Consider the following 16880-nt stretch of genomic DNA (forward strand, 5'->3'; position numbering starts at 1 on the left):
AAGAGAGTTATGATATGCAACTCTGATATGCAACTCGGTCGCTCCCAATCAGAAATTCAAATCGTCCCGATATCAAGTGCAATTGCCGCTTTGCTCCATGGTCTTACGGAAGCAAGACCTACAAATAACCTTCCGTTCCTACCGAGGATGGAGAAACTGATGCTGCGCTTCGAGCCATCTCAGCGAAACCGGAGCCATGCGAACATGATGGGAGTATGGGGTGTCGAGGTTGACTTCCGACCAATGCATCATTACTCCATCGCATATGTCCATGATATGACACTGCCATTCGTGAGATCTTCCGTTGGTTTACATCGTGGGGAAGGTCGGGCACCGAATAAGGATTGATGCATATATCGCCATCGGGGAACAGCTTGGCGTGATGCGACAACTCTCGGACGACAGACATCCCACTTGAAGACCACTCTGGGAACATAAATAACGCCCTGATACCCCGCATACTTTGGAGTATCAGTCCTTGCATTCTTACAGTCGACACCCAGAAAAAACCAATTCGCCCAGTGCAGAGTATATCCCAAAGGTTAATGTACCCATCCAATGATGTGAAAGGTGAATAGATCAGGGCTGATCACGATGGTCTACCCTAGTAGTCACTATGCGCGCTTCCTGGCTCTCAGCCACTGTTGTCTTGCTGCCTCTGGTTGCTGCAGACTGGCAGTTCAAGTCGCGGACCGACCTAGCTCCTCCTAGACTGAACATTACCATCCCTGCTGCTCCGGATGTTGAGAAGGGCTATCTCTTCGTTGCACCCTTTGCTGGCTATGCGGACACCACAGGGGAACAGCACGGCCCTCGCCAGGCGGCTCCCTACATCTTCCGCGATGACGGAGAGCTGGTCTGGTCTGGATACGGGTACTACTCGATCTGGGCCACCAACTTTCAAAAGGCACGCTGGAAGGGCAAGGACGTTCTCTTTTGCTTTGAGGGTGACCACAACCCAGGCTATGGACATGGCCACGGTCACACCACGATCCTCGATCAGCACTACGAAACCATCCGGGAGCTTCGCGCAGGCAATCACAAGCTCACGGACAAGCACGAGTTCCATGTCATCAACGAAGAGACTGCTCTGATTCAGATCTATCAGCCTGTTCCTGCGGACCTCACCCCATGGGGTGCTAGTCCTGAGCAGCAGTGGATTGTCGATGCGATTATCCAAGGTATGCCTTGTTTCTTGCATTTCATGACTCGAGCTAATGCACAATAGAGCTTGATATTGAGACCGGTGAGCTACTGTTCGAGTGGTCGAGCTTGGAGCATGTCTCTCCAGATGGTAAGTGAATGCGAGATGTATCCGAAAGCAGGGTTAACCCGAGCATAGAGGCCATTCTACCCATCAACCCTGGCCAAGCTGGTTCCGGATACAACTCTTCGGATGCATGGGACTACTTTCATATTAACTCTGTTGACAAGGACTCCGAGGGCAACTACCTGATCTCCGCCCGAGACGCCTGCTCTGTCCACAAAATCAATGGCACCAGCGGCGAAATAATCTGGCGCCTCGGCGGAGTGAAGTCTGACTTTGAACTAGGAGAAAATGTCAAGTTCTGCTTCCAGCACCACGCTCGCTACGTTTCCAAAGAAGGTAGCAAAGAGGTGATTTCGCTGTATGATAATGCCGCGCACGGTACAGAAGACGGCCGCGGCCACGAAGTTCACACCCACCCCTTCTCCCAGGGTAAAATCATCGAGGTTGACACTGCTACCTGGAAAGCCACCATCGTCCAGGCCTTCCAGCCACCCGATGGTCTCCTGTCCAAGTCTCAAGGCAGTACCCAACTGCTACCTAACGGCAACGTTATCGTTAACTGGGGCTCTGAGGGCGCTTTGACTGAGTACCGAGCTGATGGCACTCCAATCTTCCACGCCTACATGGACTCCGGTTACCTGGGTCTCGGGGTCGAGAACTACCGCGGATTTCGGTACAACTGGACCGGGTTGCCCAATGAAGCGCCTGCCATTGTCTCCCTCGAGAACAACGAGGGTACGAACGTGTACGTTTCGTGGAACGGTGACACCGAGACGAAAGTCTGGCGCTTCTTCAACGTTGTCGACGAGTATGGGTCCCGTGAGTTCCTTGGTGAGGTCGAGCGCAAGGGCTTTGAAACATCATTATTCATCAAGGATCACGGTATCGGCCTCGTGGCGGCTGAAGCTATTGGTGCGAATGACCGGTTGTTGACCTCCACCGCTGCTGTCAAGTCTAAGACGGAGGTGCTTCCTCCTAACTCTTCGTCTGGCCCGTCGTCTAATGCTCCTACTTATACTTTGTATGATGAGAACGGGGAGCAGGTCCCAATGGGCCAGAAGAGCGTGGAGACGAGCCACTGGGACGAGTACATGATTTTGAAGGTCAATCGGTTCGACTTGAAATAAGATGGGCTGGTGAATCTCGCTAATAGCCGTTTGGCTCGAGGTGCGAGAGTCGGTACGACTTTGTGATGAGCGACTGGGTTGAGGATATATTGGGATCCTCTCGCAATGGTGATGATTTCGTTGGCTCCCTGCATTGCAACCATGTCACAGGATATAAAGAGCTGCTCACTGGACTTTCTTGAAGTAGGTAGCTTATATATCTAGGCCAACGCGTGAATAAATGCCATTGGAAGCGTGGAAGATATTTCATATGTCAAAATACACCTGTATCTCCCGTGCCATATCATTTCTAACATTACTGATCGGACCAGTCAAGCTATTGGCCACCGAACACCCTAGCATCATGAGCTCCGCTTTTGTCTGTTCTCGTCCGAGTACATGCTCAATTCCCCATCTCGGTAACGTCCCAAACCCTCTCCAACATCACCTTCTCACACCCAACTCGCCCCTCTGTCTCTCCACTAGCACACCAGTAAACCTACTTCACCCCCTTTGCCGCCGTGCAAGCCACGAAGCCTCCAAATCCCTTCTTTTCCAGCTCCATCATGTTCCCATTGAATCTGAAGCCGGTAGTATATTTCCCGGCCATCTGGTCTCCCAGTATAACCTGCTTGTAGACGCTGTCCAAGCCATCGGCGTCGGGGAGCAGAATGGGAGCTTGCGAGCTCGCGCCTATCACGTTCGATGTATCGAGCGTTATGGAGCCGTCACCAGCGTAGAGATATAGGGGTTGGGCAAGAGATGGGGACGTGAGCATGACGTAGTTTGTGTGCCCGTTGAGTGTTATGGTTGAGGAGAGGTAGAGGGTTTCGTTCGTCGAGGATGATTTTGATCGTAAGAACTAGTGGTATGGCTCGATCAATGATGAGAGACTTGAGTTTGCGAAGAGAAAGAGAAGGGCGAAGAGGATGAAGCTGGTGAGCATCATGATATTCAAGGCTTCGTTATAGACGGACGAGAAGATAAATAATGGCCATGAAGCTCGAGCACTCTGGCACCTAGCGGGCAATATATACCTCTGGTCGACTGGAAGACGGGAAGCTTCCTAGCACTGCCTCTTGATACACGGCAATAAATGTTTCGAGTTCCAAGGATGATCCCTCTACACATACTTTTAGGAACAAGTCATTTAAGTGGACAAATGCAAGGTCAGCATGGCGGCAAACTTTATTGTGTACAACATTAGGGTCCCGTATCCCTGCAGTAACTGTCTTTCTGTGACTGACCCTGGTCGGTACGATATTGATTGCTTCTCCCCGGAGAATCGTTGTACGACCTTTTGTTATACTCTCTTGCATTACCCTGTTATACAGCAGTATGCAAAGCTTATCTCATAGATGTCAAACATAATCACATGCAGGTACCGCAGTCACGTGAAGATACGATCCTTATCTTTGTCCCTCGAAATCCAATCCTTTGAGCCTCCGCTTCCATCATCCAACCACTCGTTCCTGTCCTGACCCTGATGCCACTTCGACTTACCTCCGCTCCAGTCTCCGGTCTCAAAAAGCGCAAGTCAACAGCCCAGTCACGCCCCCGCGCGTCCCCCTTTGCCAGCCATGCCCGCAGCAAACCTTCCGTCCGACCTCCGACACCGGGTGGCGTGAACTCGAAGGCGAATGATTTCGAGTTCGAAGACTACGGGCCCCTCCAAGACCTTGGCTTATCGCGGCACATTCCCGAAACCGCACCGGTTGATAATGTCCTCGATGCGATTAAGCATACCAAGGAGAATATGTTCGAGGAGCTCCCCGCGCGGGCGGGGATGAACAGCACGCGGATCGCGCAGGTGCTGAATTTCAGGCGCTCGCTCCCGCCTCTTGTGTCGATTGCGCATGTCCATACGATTCTTGATGCGCCGAACAAGGTCGAGAGAGAGGTTATGGAGTTGGCGACGGCGGGGTCGATACGACGCTTGATTGTGCCGGGGAGGGGGAACGATGCGGCGGGACTGGGCGATTGCTTGGTTTTGACGGAGGATTGGGAGGCGCTTGTCAGGGCAAGTTCCTTGGATGATGGATTGAAAGGTTGGTTTCTTGGATGACGTCTGGTCTTGGCAGTTTGTTAATTCGAGCAGAGAAATTCCTTACAGTGCTTAATCGCATCGGTAATACGTGCGCCATACCCGGGATAGCCTTTTCGAACACAGAGTATCTGGCGCTAGTACGGGCTGGATTTATCGTCTCGTCCTCATCACTAGCCAAAGGCACGTCGAGCGTCCCGTCCTTGCCGAACCTTCCCAGCATGGCTCCAACGATGCCGGCCAGTCGAACGGGCTCTAGTACACCTGCGAACGATACAGAACCGACACCTCGATCGCAATTCCACACAGCAACATTGTTCCTCTCGCTCCCGAACACGGGCCCGTACCTCAAACTTTTAGGAGCTGGGCGGGACCATCTTATCGCGCTTCTTAAAAAGTCACCATCCGGAGAAGCTCCGCTCACCCTTCTTCGAGACCGGTGGGACGGCGCGGTTGAATCAGAGCGAAGCTTCAGCGCAGCGAAACGAGCAAGGGGTGAGTTTGCAGGTATCCTACCTGGAAAGACGAAAAAGTGGAAGGATTTCTATGGCATGAGTTTCCGATGGGTGCTGGAGGAAGCTGTTGGGGCTGGCCTGGTGGAGATTTTCGATACGGGGAGTGTTGGGCCTGGGGTGCGTGCTTTATGAATGTTATATACCCAGCTATAGATTCTTCAATTACTTAATATATATCACTCTTAGCACCTCGTACATTTGAGCATATATCAAATCATTAAAGCTGTAGGAGAAGAGTATGATCTGGCAAGGAGCTGATAATATATTCTAAATTCTGATTCGATTCATGTCTAGCCTCCAGGGAGGTCGAACAGCTGCAGAGTAATCGATTAGCCAAGTCGAATATCAAGAGAGCCTACACCATGATAGATCTTCATTATTATGCTAATATGCGAAGCGTGACAATCGTAATGCGAAGCCCAGAACGCCGTCCACGCATCAAGAACTCAGGATATCCTCAATAAATCCAACCTACCATCCAAATGCAACTACCAACGAAGAGAAAAGAAAAAGATCATTAGAAAACGCCATGCAAATATGTGCAAGCGGGGGGAATTATCTATCCCACTTAGATGTCGTAAACAATCATGAAAACATTACAAGACATGCCGGCTTACTGTGAAACATCAACTAGACCCACTCTCCCACGAGTGTCTGTTGCGCCTAGGAGGAAAAGTCGGCGGAGTCGGCGGCATCGGCGTTTCAGATGAATTGCGCTCATTGTCCTGGATGATTGGGAGAATACCAAGACAGGCGGGATACTCAAGGTTAGCGCTCCATCTGACCGGTCTTCCAGGCTGGAATACAGGTGATGGCTGTGCGATCGCCGGCATGGGCAGCTGCATCGGCATCGGCATCTGATTCTGGTTCTGGCTCTGGCTCTGGTCCTGCTGGTGCTGGCGACGGAAAGCAGATGAGATGGACATGGAGCGTCTCGAGGGCGCAGGGGAGAATTCTCTTGGTGAGTATGGAGGTGGAGGTGTTTCCCGTGTCGCTGTCGAGGTGTTACCGTAGCTGCTGGGGAACGAGATGGCGGAAGAGATGTCTGAGCCGGCTTCTTCGGGGCGCGGGTGTGTTGGGTACGGGTAGTAAGGGTAATTGATGTTATTGTAATTGCCGGCGGCCGCTGCCGCTGCTTCCTCCCATGCTAGACGTTGTTTCTCGTCCGTTAGCTCGGTGTTATGGTGGTGTTGGTAGGTTTCGTTGGAGATTGGTGGGTCGCGCATATGGGCCGCTAGGGTCTTGTCTTGCACGGCCACGGGTATTCCCGCGCGCGGAGTGTAGGCTGGGAGCGGGGTTGACAGGTAGCCATCTTCTCCAGGCCCAGGGCCATGGTCACCATCTGGTGCTTGGACCTGAACAGGAGCGGTGTTGTGTTGTGAAACTAGGTTGCTGGGAAAGTGTGGTGTTTCCTTGGTCTCTTTAACACACTTAGTGGGCAGGCAGCAGCTTAGAAAACTGGAAAGGCTGGCCATAGTGCGCAGATTGTTCACTGGTGTTTGCGAGTTTTTTTTGGGTGGCGTTATTAACCGCTGAGTTCATGCAGGAACATCTAGTTGTTTGGTTTGCAGAGATAATCTTGGTGCCTGAGTGGACACAGTGGTTCAAGAGCCCCAAGTGGGATGTTCTCCGCTATTTAGAAGGCCTCGGAAGTCTTCCCCGTGGTGGAGGGTGTGTTGCTTTGATCGGTGTATCAGGATAATTGCGAAACCATCACGCGTCCACTGCTCGCCGAACGAACAAGAAGTCAGACTGTCGCCTGGAGAGAGATAAAGTAAAGATGAGGGGATATGGGGAAGTGTCAGCTTTTAGCAGGGCAATTGAGGCTGTGAACAAGCTGTCCTGCGCCTTAGGCAGATCCATTATGGTGGCATGTGATTGGCTGCCGCTTATCGCTCCGAATCCTTTGATTGTTCAATTGCGATGAAATGTTACATGTCCCGTTATCCAATGTTTGGACTAGGCTCAGAGCGTACAGTAAAAGGGAGGAGCTGTTGAAATGATGGCTCGGTCTAGAACATATAGACCTAATCAGCTATCGGAGTGTAAGCTTGTAAGCATAGTCTACTATTTCTGTTGAAGCATGGCTAGTATCTCTTTGATACTGGATATTATGAGCCATACTCAAGCCCACAATACACAATGACTATTTGAACAGGCGGGTCTTCGTGGCATGATCTGCCGGGCGGTGAGGGCGCCTATCAACAATTTCTGTTCTCCGGATTTTCTGCGAGAACCCCGCTATAATCTTTCTTTCTTGTATTTGATCACCCAAGTGTCGCTCTTTGAGTCCTTTATTTGCTACGGAACTTTTATTATGTCCGCTACTCCAGTCGTTTCTATGCCCTCGGATGTCGTGGCCGCTGCTCAGGCGGCAAACCCTCCTCAGATCGCGCCCCATCGCTCCCACGACCCCTCCAACAATAACAAACGATCAGACCCTTTCCAGTTCGGCTCTCGCTTTCTCGAAGAGGGTGACGACGTTTACGAGTTTAATGCGTGGGATCATGTCGAACCCGACGACGAGTTCCTGGCGTTTGCCGAATCCCAGTACACAAAGCAACGCGAAGCCCAAGCCTCCGATTTTGACAAGAAGCGCTTCAACGCCGACCCGGTGAAATGGTGGAACCTCTTTTACAAGAACAACACTGCGAACTTCTTCAAGGACCGCAAGTGGCTGCAACAGGAGTTTCCGGTTCTCGAGGAGGTCGCTCGAAAAGACGCCGGAAAGCAGATCGTGCTAGAGGTTGGTGCTGGTGCGGGGAATACCGCGTTCCCGTTGATAAGGAACAATGAGAACTCGGAGCTTATGGTTCATGCTTGTGACTTCTCGAAGACGGCGGTTCAGGTCATGCGCGACAGTGAGCACTATGACCCGAAGCACATTACGGCTGATGTGTGGGACGTTAGTGCTCAGCCTACGGAGGAAAGCAACGGGCTGCCGCCTGGACTCACGGAGGGCTCTGTTGATGTTGTTATTCTCATTTTCATCTTTTCGGCTCTTGCGCCTGAGCAATGGGAGAGGGCTATCCGCAATGTATACCGGGTGCTGAAGCCCGGTGGTCAGGTCTTGTTCCGTGATTACGGAAGGGGAGACCTTGCCCAGGTCCGCTTCAAGAAGAACCGCTATCTGGCCGAGAACTTCTATGTCCGTGGAGATGGAACTCGTGTTTACTTCTTCGACAGGGATGAGTTGGAGCAGATGTGGGGTAAGTGGACACCGGAGAAGGGTCTGCCGGAGTTGGAAGTACCCGAACTAGCTGAGGAGGCCGCTGTAGGCGAAGAGAAATCTGTCCAACCTGCTTCGGCGAAAGAGGGTGCCTTCAATATCAAGAACCTGGCGTATGACCGTCGGTTGGTCGTCAACCGTCAGCGTAAGCTGAAAATGTACCGGTGCTGGATCCAAGGTCACTTTATCAAGCGCCAATAGCTGCGACGACAGCTCTTTGTCAACACCTTATAGGCGACACACCAAACCAGTGTCGGTGGCTCTAATGCCACATCCTACTCTCTCCAGGCCTTGGCATACCGCGCCAGTTCCCTTCGCAAGCAGTACCAAATGCTCAGCGGAATTATGCGAACAGAGGCGGAAAGCATGGGTCTCTAATCACCAGGCCAGAAGCCATCCCTCTCAACTAGTTAACTACAGTCACCAGTCTCGGCGCCACACGTCTTGCCGTGGTACATCGTCGCGCCTTCTCTTTTCACCTTGGTGGCGCACCTCCACATACTGAGCTAGTCAGCAACGACCGCTTGAAGCATCTATTTCAGATCGATCCCCTGATGGTTCCATATTGGTCCCATCTTCGCATTCTTGAGCTATATATCCAGCGTTTCATCTTAGCTACATTTGCAATGTTATACCACCAAACCGCTTTGGACTTGTATCATATTGGACCCATGCATCAAGCAACGTATTATTTACGCCAAACCGTTTACTGGCAAACTGTCCCTTTGTCGAATATGCGGAGCGGGCGCAGTATCCATATTTGTTCTCAATTCGGGTGACGTGTTTGTGAATTTGGATGGTGTTGACCTGACCAACCCTTCCCTTTCAGGTCCTGGAGCCGATTCTGCGAACATGGCCCAGTCTATAACCTCATCAATCCCAACAGTGTGACCGGCGTTCTCCACGACGAATTCTTCCTGCTCCATCATCCAGTGCTTCAGTATGTCCATCGGTGGCCGAGCATCTTTCTTATTAAAGTCTGTTCTGCCGCGTCGGGCTTGATGAAAATGCGTACGCCGGAGATGTGCCGCGGCGTTATAGCTCGCACTGTACCGTTTTCCATTCCGGCATGCTTTGCAGCTGGCCAGAAAAGTCTTCCCCTGGGAAATGTCCACACAAATCCAGACTTTGCGACGTGTCGTATGCACTCGCTCAATATGTCTGCGGAGTTCTTGCTCACCATAAAGACAGCCGATCTGGTCATTACACAGTGAACAAGGAATGCGTCGAGTTGCGGGAGACTGAGATACATTGTTCGGCGGCACTGCTCCATGACGAACTTGTTCATCGGCCCTCTTTCGAGGCCGCTCAGACTCTGGTGTGCTTTGGGACCGTACCGAACTCGCCTCCGAATTGCCTATGGGATGGTACTGAGCCGAAACACAGGGTTCCGCGTCAGTGTCTTCTTCATCACTCTCCCAGTCTGATACAGGCGACTCATAAAGTGCATCTAAATCAGCCAGACATTTCGTATCCGTTTGGAGATCTGCTACGATCTCATCGAACGTGCCATCATCGCCAAAATTTGTCGGGTTCATTTCCTCTTGAAAACGGCCGGGAGATGATTCTGAAGTTGAATGGTATGCTTTGTCTAACAAGGCGGCTAGAGTACGATGGGCACGATAGGTGGCATCGTCGGGGTATGGACCCATGCGCGGAGCGAGTCCTTTGTAGGCTCTTAGTCAGCAAATACGCTTGTCTGGTGGGGAAGAAGAACCAACGTTCGAGCAAAGTTTCGCTGATGCTAGTCAAAAGCCCCAGCGTCATATGTCTAGCTTCATTAGAATGCTCCAGGAGAGCATCAACGTCTCCATCAGCCGTACCATGAGCCTCAGCCCACAGAACTAGGGATCCATAACTACTTTCCAGCCCACGCACGATGTGTCTCGGAGCATTCAGTTCTGAAATTGAACCTCTCAGTATTGAGCGGTAAAATGACGCGCAGCTCGAGTAAAGAGTTGTGATACTAGAGTCTTCCTCTATCGTGTTCTGCGAGTCAAAACTCGAGCCCTTTCTCTGCTGAATGGAGTCTTCGAAGGTATTATTTGAATTTCGGCTAGTTGACGACATCCTGGAGTTGTTGCAGCTGTGGTCAAATCTCACAATGGGATACCTGGGTGCATTTATTCCATTGATAAGAAACCACGATCCCGCCCATGGACGATTCAGCCTTGTTATAAGGGCTCAGCCACCCCCTCTTCTTACAAGGCTGCACCCCGGCCTTGCGCCTTGAACCGGCTCATTTACACCGACCATCCGCCTCTACATCTGAGAAGCAAATGTCATTCAGATAGATTTCGCTCCATGGCCCACCCAGCATCCCTCGCACTTGGTATTGCGCCCCTGGTTGCACTAGCCATCAAGACATATGACAGTCTCTACAACAAGACTCAAATCTATCGTCAATATGCTGGGATAGTCGGGCGACTGTTTAAGAACCTGGCGACACAAAGACAGCTCTTTCTGAATGAATGTCATTTTCTCCTTCGGCTAGTCCTCGACGACAAACGAATTATCCAGGCCATGGTCGCTGATGGTGACCACGCCAAGTGGGACGACATGTATCTTGTTCAGGAGTGGGCCTATCGCTTGGGAAGCAGCTACAGGGCGTGCACGGGAATTGTCGAAGAGATTAACGACAGTCTCAACGGCCTAGAAAAGGAAATACGCAATTTCTATTCTATTTCACTCGAGCGACAACAAGTGAGCTCACTAATGCTTTTTATGGTGACTACTATTGACCTGTAATAACAGGGAGAAGATAATCGAGCCACTTTCAAACGCGTGCGCTTAGCAGTCAAAATGGCGTTAGGAAGTACGCAGTATGACCAGGCCATCTCGTCTCTACGTACCGCGAATGGAGATTTGCGGCTGTTGCGCCAGCACCTGCAAGAATTTCAGACTGGAAAGCCCCCGAGTCGTCGACAATTGAAGAGGTGCGAGGCACATTTGGAAAGAAAACCGGAAGACCATGAAACTATCCGAAAGGCCTCGCAAGCGTTGCACGAGACACTGAGTAGTGCTTGGTGTTGTTCCCAGGTCAACCATCTCAACCACTCAGCGAAGCTGTTTGTTGATTCCACAGTTGAACGGGACGTATCATTGAACTTGCTCATTCTGTCGGAAAGCCTTCCTACTCAGGAAAAGTAAGCCTTCCACTATAGTATTCATCAAGAGCAACCAGCTGATTGTGCCAGAACCAGTGATACACTTCACCTGTTCATACGCTCCTTCAGCCAGACGAATATCGATACGACATCAAAGCCTAGAGCAAATTTGGGAGCTGGTCACCCTACATCACTATTTCCCGAGCGCGCAACGAAGGCGCGAAAATTCCGCTCCACTGACGATTGCTCGACACGCTTTGCCCGAAGCAGCGAGGATAGTCACGATGAGTTCAATTCCGTCAACCTTCGCCGCTCACCAGATATATGTTCTGAGTTGGCCCGCGGCATAACTCCTCGCCAGACTAATAGGCATAACATGAACTGCCTTGGGTATCTCGACAACGCAGACCACAATTACCGCCATTTGTTCTTTCCGCGAAATCCTGGCATCCCATATTGAAACTTGCAATCGACCGTAGATCTCGTCTCAGTGCAAGCTCTACTCAACCGTCCTTTGGACCACACCCTTACTGTGGTGGATCAATTGAAGCTTGCAGCCCGCGTCGCAACCGCGACGATGCAATTCTACTCGACCCCCTGGCTAGCAGAATACTGGAATATCCAGGATTTTACTGTTCTTCTTTCCACTGATGACTTTGCTGACGTTTTGCGCTCGTTACACCTGAGCACGGATTTCCTACCAAGAAACCACCAGGGCTGCGCCATGGCTGGAGTGGAGGCCGACACTGGCCTTCCTTCTACTGAGGATCTAAGCCTTTATAATGGCATTCGAAGCCTACCCCTCTACTGTCTAGGTGTTGTCCTGCTGCAGATCGGGCGCTGGATGGCCCTGGACTCGCGTGACTCTCTGCAAGTGCGCCGATTGGCCGAGCAGTCGACCCGCTTAGGGCCCAGGTATCGAGAGATCGTCAAGCGCTGCCTCGAGTGTGATTTTGGATCTGGCGCGGACCTGCATCAAGAGCAGCTGCGGGTTGCGGTGGATGATGCAGTTTTGGGAGAGCTGAGTGCAATGATTGCTACGTTGGATATTAGTAAGTCGTGACTGAAACATTGAATTCTCGTTATATAGAGTTATCGACAACAATCTATTCCATCTTTATTCAGACTCAACACTCCTCCAGATCTTCAGCGGCATTGGCCCTGGACTTAGGTTCGTGGTCTCAGAAATCGCCGGGGTTCAGTCTAGCGATGGCAGCGCAAAGCCATATCTGTGGACCAAGCAAGCCAACAGAACGGTCTGTTCGAGATAGCTGATGTTCCGACCAATGCATCCCCTCGCGCCCGTGCTGAAGGGGATGAAGTATGACTGAAGCGACTTGTCTTCTTCGCCTAACCATCGTTCTGGCAGATAGCTATTGTTGTCCTTGAAAACCACCTCGTCATGATGGACGACATATGCAGACATACTCACGGACGTATCGCCGGCCGCATAATACCCTAGAATGGTCGTTCCCTCCGGCGGGGTTCGTCTCGGCAGTCCCAAAATCACAGTCGGGAGCATCCGTAGGCTCTCATCTAGACACGCCTTAAAATAGGGCAGATGCTTGACCGTGGAGGAAGGCGAAACAACTTCATCCTCTCCAAGGGCGCCATCAATCTCCTCGCGGAGCTTCTGCATGCACCGCGGATTCTTCAGCAGGAAGAACAAGACGTTTCTCAACGCAATGGCAGTTGTGTCCGAGCCCGCGTTCATCATGATGCTGATCTCGGCCACGATCTCGCTCATTTCCAGATTGTGAGGAACGCCTTTCTTGTCTTCCATCATGGCCGTGAAGAAGTCATCGAGTTTCTCGCCGGCCATGTACCGCTTCAGCCGGGTTGTCGCGCGATTATACACGATACCATTCCAGTCTGCATCCAGTCGCCAGAGTCTGCGGTAGTACGGTGAGAGACTTTTGCTCAGTCGCTTCAGAACGGGGAATAGGTCGTACGCCCAGATGAGTCTGTACGTGACAGTTCCTTAAGCCTCACGACACTCTCTAAACGAGACCTTCTTCACGTTCCCGTCCATTGATTCCGAAGGAACCTGGTCAGTCCCCTGCTCAAGGAACCCCAGATCCTCACTAAGCTCTATATTTGAAATTGCAGCAACGGTGAAATGGTTCGTCCAAGCGCGATGGTCGATTGTGAGATCTTTCTCGTCTGGGACTTCAACAGATTTTGGAAGAGGCGCCGTACACTTCTCATCGAAAACTCTAATAAGCCGACTCGTCGTATCTGAGACTTTGTATTCCCATTCCTCGAGATTCTTGATCGCGTATGTGGACGACAGAATCCTGCGTTTACGCGCATGGTCCGCTTTATCGACGACATCGGCCAGATGCGCATGTGTGCCGGATGTATCCGAGTAGAAGCGGTCCTTGACGCATGCCGTGCTGTGCCCGTATATGTCTCTGATGGCGGCTGGCGCGCCATACGAGAGGGCGTTGGGTCCGATCCATATGACAGGGTGTATCTTGTGCAGCTCGTGCAGGGTGCGCGAGCGGAAGCCCTTCTGGGAGGCGAGAAGGAAGGGGATGTCGCTTAGCCCGGAGAGAGGATGGAAGGTTAAACACCGGCGGAGGTTCTTGGGGTCTCGGAGGTATGTTATGACTGGGCGGAGGAAGGTGATGTAGATGAGGTAGAGGGGGATGAAGACGAAGATCGGTTCGAGCATCGTTTTGGACTCGGGATTGATGATGAGGATGCTTTTGCTTCATTGCTAGGTGGTGCTTGAGGTGTTGTTGATATAGCTTTCTGCTATGGATGATATGGCCTACCGCAGTTAGGGCTTGAGGGGATCTATACGGACCCGACTCGGCGAGATACGTCCCATTTAAGCTAGCGTCGCCGACTTGCTCAACTTGATTCCGGCACTCTCGGCGGTTTTAGTTGGTTAGGGCAACTGCAGGGTTACCGGGCCTTACCCCGCTGTATCCATCCATCATCCCCACGTCTACCATACCATCGCTGCTGCAAAGTCAAACCGTGCTTTCACTGCCGACTGTCCACGAATTCTCGAATCTGCGATTGGCGTGGCCCTGACCGGTATCTACATCCAGCCAGGCTAGGGTTTGTGCGGGGAATCACCGACTTTTCGGAAAACCGAACCCGGCTCTGTCCATTCTAGGTATTCTCGCCGTCCAAGTTTCGACGTTGGGTTCTCGGGCGAACGAGGTAGGATGTCGTCGAGGCAGAGGCCGTGGTGAGTAGCTTCAACCAATTATTCTTGGTTTTGAACAGCCGACTGAGTTCATATCACTGGGTGCAGCGAAACTTGCCGAAGTATGCATCCTTATCTAGCGGGATCGAGATTGTGACTGACGCAACCTAGGATAACATTTAAAATGTATGCTCCCAGCAGACCTGGTAGTCGAAGCATACTGATAGTCCAGGTGTCGGGTATCCAACCTGCACGCGCTGTGAAAAGTCCCACCGGGAATGTCGGCTAGTCAAGACGAGGTGGAGATTTCGTAATACTGTTCCCGCAGGTTGTTTATCGTCTACCAGGCATTGTTTCATGTGATGGTGACTAACATTTTGCGCAGCGCACTATATTGACGAAACGTCTAAGTATGTTCGTACGCCCGCAGACTCGATCACCGCTTCCCCCATTCCGAACAGCTCGCCTGGTGTCACACCTCCAACGCCGGCTTTTAGCGCGTCTCACTATAGCCATATACCTGGGTTTATTCCAGAGACGCCGACGAGCATCGATACACCGACAAACCATGGCCATATTCCCTGGCCCCGTATCAGTCCTAGAGAGGCATGTCTCTTTCGGTACTTCATCGAGGACTTCCCACGATGGGTACGCTACTTCTCTCACTACCTCTATCTCCTTCGAGAACTCGACATGTAAGTTCACGATTGACAAAGTTTGATCTCACCGACCCGCGAAACCACTTCGCTACTATAATACCGCAGCGGGCTCGTTCCAATCCGATTCTGCTAGATGCCATTCTCGCCGCGTCAGCACGCTACTTCAGCACGCTTCCACCAGATCAAGAGACACAGACAATGCGTCACTATGGCCTTTCGACTTCGCCGTCGCACCTACATGACCTGGACTCCGAACTGAGTATTACCGAGGAAACAGTCATCCTTTATCACAGTCGATGTATCGCAGAACTGCGGGTGCTCGCTAATGAGCCGCACGCCGTCATGGACGAGGACCTTCTTGCGGCTGTTGTTGTGCTAAGATTCTTTGAAGAGCTGGATAGTATGTTCTTTACCTCCCCTTTCTTCCTACTCATCATATACTAATCAGTGTACATAGACCCTTTCACATCCCCGCCCACCGAAACAGCCCTCCAAGGCCTCCGTGTCTTTCTCCGCGCCCAGGCTAGTTCCGCTTTATCATGTCCGGGCCCACGACAAGCAGCCTTCTGGATCGGATTCGGGCAGGAATTCAACCTGGCGTTTTCACAGCAGCGGCATACTAACTTACCTCTTGAGGTTATTCAGTTGTATCTCAACTTCACAGAAGCGGAAGACAACGTTTGGACCAACCGGCTAGTTGTGCTAGTAGCAAGGGTTCTGGAGTTCTGCTATGGCTCTAGCTCAAGAAGGATCAGGAATACAGTGGCCTTGTCCAAATACGAGATAACTGGGTAGCAAAGAAACCGCGGTCCTTTGCACCTATCTACATTGAAAACCCTTCAGACACCATATTCACTAAAGTCTGGTACACAGACGACAGCCACATAACCGCCGCACAAACCCTACTCCTCCTCAATACCCTGTTGCTCGCATACTCGCCCTCCATTCCGCAAATCGGACCATCACGTAGAACAACGCTCGAATCTATTGCCGCACAAATCAGGACCATCGTCCTGGAAATCTGCGGAATAGCGCTCGCTAATCGGCAGAGCAGACCGGCGGGTCTGGCACCTTGCATTGCAATAAATCTATGTGCTGACCGGCTTACGGATCGTCAGGAGAAAAGGGCACTTATGGGGTTGGTCGTTGGTACGACGCGAGAGAGTAACTATTGGCCTACGAAAGAGGCGGAGAAGAGGTTGAGGGAGATTTGGGGGTGGGATGCGCATATCGATGTTCATTGTTAAGGACTAGCGCTACGTGATACCGGGTGCTGGGTTGCAAGTCCCCGGGCCGGCGTTTCTCTCAATGAAGAGTGCTACGAACCAGATAGGTATCCTCTGGAAGTGGAACCCTTGAATCTGGGAGGATAGACCGCGGGTAAGTATCAGGATCAAGGATATGAAGTGAGGATGGCAGCGGCAGGAGTCGAACCTGCATCTCTGATGGACTCTAAAAAGAGCCAGTCTATGTTACCATTACACCACGCTGCCAGGGAGGGAGGGGGAAAGAAACCCTTGGAAGGAGTTAAGGGGCAAGGAAGGGGATAGGGAGAGGAGGTAGGAAGAGGGATAGGAGGAGGGAGGCATGGTAAGAAGAAGAAAAGAAATCTGAAAAAGGAGCAGGCGAAAGTAGTATAAATAGGCAGAAATCTTTGCATGGTTGATGATGCAGATTGGTAATGGACCTGTATAGAAGATACTCGTGAATTGCTAGTTGGCTCATGGTAGTACTAAGATTTGCTTACCTAGACAAAGGAGTGGGCAAGGTTCCTGTAGAAGCTGCCA

The 16880-nt window shown here is 51.5% G+C and overlaps 9 protein-coding genes and 1 non-coding gene across 10 annotated transcripts; 5 read left to right on the forward strand and 5 right to left on the reverse strand.

Annotated features, from left to right (window-relative positions):
• The first annotated feature begins 444 nt into the window (after positions 1 to 444).
• On the forward strand, positions 445 to 2637 carry BDW74DRAFT_146397 (arylsulfotransferase family protein). The gene is made up of 3 exons (XM_073723338.1): positions 445 to 1181; positions 1229 to 1294; positions 1343 to 2637. The coding sequence occupies exons 1-3, from the start codon at positions 617 to 619 to the stop codon at positions 2395 to 2397; spliced, it is 1686 nt and encodes a 561-aa protein (XP_073588057.1). The 5' UTR covers positions 445 to 616; the 3' UTR covers positions 2398 to 2637.
• Positions 2638 to 2875: 238 nt separating this feature from the next.
• On the reverse strand, positions 2876 to 3374 carry BDW74DRAFT_174535 (uncharacterized protein; the record flags this gene model as incomplete). The annotated part of the gene is made up of 2 exons (XM_073728055.1): positions 2876 to 3238; positions 3354 to 3374. The coding sequence occupies 2 exons, from the start codon at positions 3372 to 3374 to the stop codon at positions 2876 to 2878; spliced, it is 384 nt and encodes a 127-aa protein (XP_073588058.1).
• Positions 3375 to 3811: 437 nt separating this feature from the next.
• On the forward strand, positions 3812 to 5130 carry BDW74DRAFT_146400 (Stk19 family serine/threonine-protein kinase). The gene is made up of 2 exons (XM_073723339.1): positions 3812 to 4424; positions 4475 to 5130. The coding sequence occupies exons 1-2, from the start codon at positions 3863 to 3865 to the stop codon at positions 5065 to 5067; spliced, it is 1155 nt and encodes a 384-aa protein (XP_073588059.1). The 5' UTR covers positions 3812 to 3862; the 3' UTR covers positions 5068 to 5130.
• Positions 5131 to 5210: 80 nt separating this feature from the next.
• BDW74DRAFT_80216 (uncharacterized protein) lies at positions 5211 to 6824 on the reverse strand. The gene has a single exon (XM_073733778.1). It carries the CDS (start codon positions 6408 to 6410, stop codon positions 5562 to 5564), a length of 849 nt encoding a protein of 282 aa, XP_073588060.1. The 5' UTR covers positions 6411 to 6824; the 3' UTR covers positions 5211 to 5561.
• A 381-nt stretch (positions 6825 to 7205) lies between these two features.
• Positions 7206 to 8611, forward strand: BDW74DRAFT_80221 (tRNA(Thr) (cytosine(32)-N(3))-methyltransferase). Its single transcript, XM_073733779.1, has one exon. It carries the CDS (start codon positions 7253 to 7255, stop codon positions 8363 to 8365), a length of 1113 nt encoding a protein of 370 aa, XP_073588061.1. The 5' UTR covers positions 7206 to 7252; the 3' UTR covers positions 8366 to 8611.
• Positions 8612 to 10142, reverse strand: BDW74DRAFT_80222 (uncharacterized protein). Its single transcript, XM_073733780.1, has one exon. The coding sequence runs from the start codon at positions 9814 to 9816 to the stop codon at positions 8857 to 8859; it is 960 nt and encodes a 319-aa protein (XP_073588062.1). The 5' UTR covers positions 9817 to 10142; the 3' UTR covers positions 8612 to 8856.
• Positions 10143 to 12430, forward strand: BDW74DRAFT_80223 (uncharacterized protein). The gene is made up of 3 exons (XM_073733781.1): positions 10143 to 10867; positions 10919 to 11310; positions 11362 to 12430. Exons 1-3 carry the CDS (start codon positions 10469 to 10471, stop codon positions 11729 to 11731), a joined length of 1161 nt encoding a protein of 386 aa, XP_073588063.1. The 5' UTR covers positions 10143 to 10468; the 3' UTR covers positions 11732 to 12430.
• Position 12431: 1 nt separating this feature from the next.
• Positions 12432 to 13948, reverse strand: BDW74DRAFT_187513 (cytochrome P450; the record flags this gene model as incomplete). The annotated part of the gene is made up of 2 exons (XM_073731501.1): positions 12432 to 13235; positions 13269 to 13948. The coding sequence occupies 2 exons, from the start codon at positions 13946 to 13948 to the stop codon at positions 12470 to 12472; spliced, it is 1446 nt and encodes a 481-aa protein (XP_073588064.1). The 3' UTR covers positions 12432 to 12469.
• A 94-nt stretch (positions 13949 to 14042) lies between these two features.
• Positions 14043 to 16682, forward strand: BDW74DRAFT_187516 (uncharacterized protein; the record flags this gene model as incomplete). Its single annotated transcript, XM_073731502.1, has 5 exons — positions 14043 to 14055; positions 14820 to 15082; positions 15151 to 15493; positions 15551 to 15807; positions 15849 to 16682. 5 exons carry the CDS (start codon positions 14043 to 14045, stop codon positions 16338 to 16340), a joined length of 1368 nt encoding a protein of 455 aa, XP_073588065.1. The 3' UTR covers positions 16341 to 16682.
• BDW74DRAFT_t48 lies at positions 16507 to 16586 on the reverse strand. The gene has a single exon. It is a non-coding gene; the product is annotated as a tRNA-Lys (tRNA).
• Positions 16683 to 16880: the final 198 nt, after the last annotated feature.

Source organism: Aspergillus multicolor (genome assembly GCF_047715735.1).
Source record: "Aspergillus multicolor strain CBS 133.54 unplaced genomic scaffold BDW74scaffold_3, whole genome shotgun sequence".
Classification (NCBI taxonomy): domain Eukaryota; kingdom Fungi; phylum Ascomycota; class Eurotiomycetes; order Eurotiales; family Aspergillaceae; genus Aspergillus; species Aspergillus multicolor.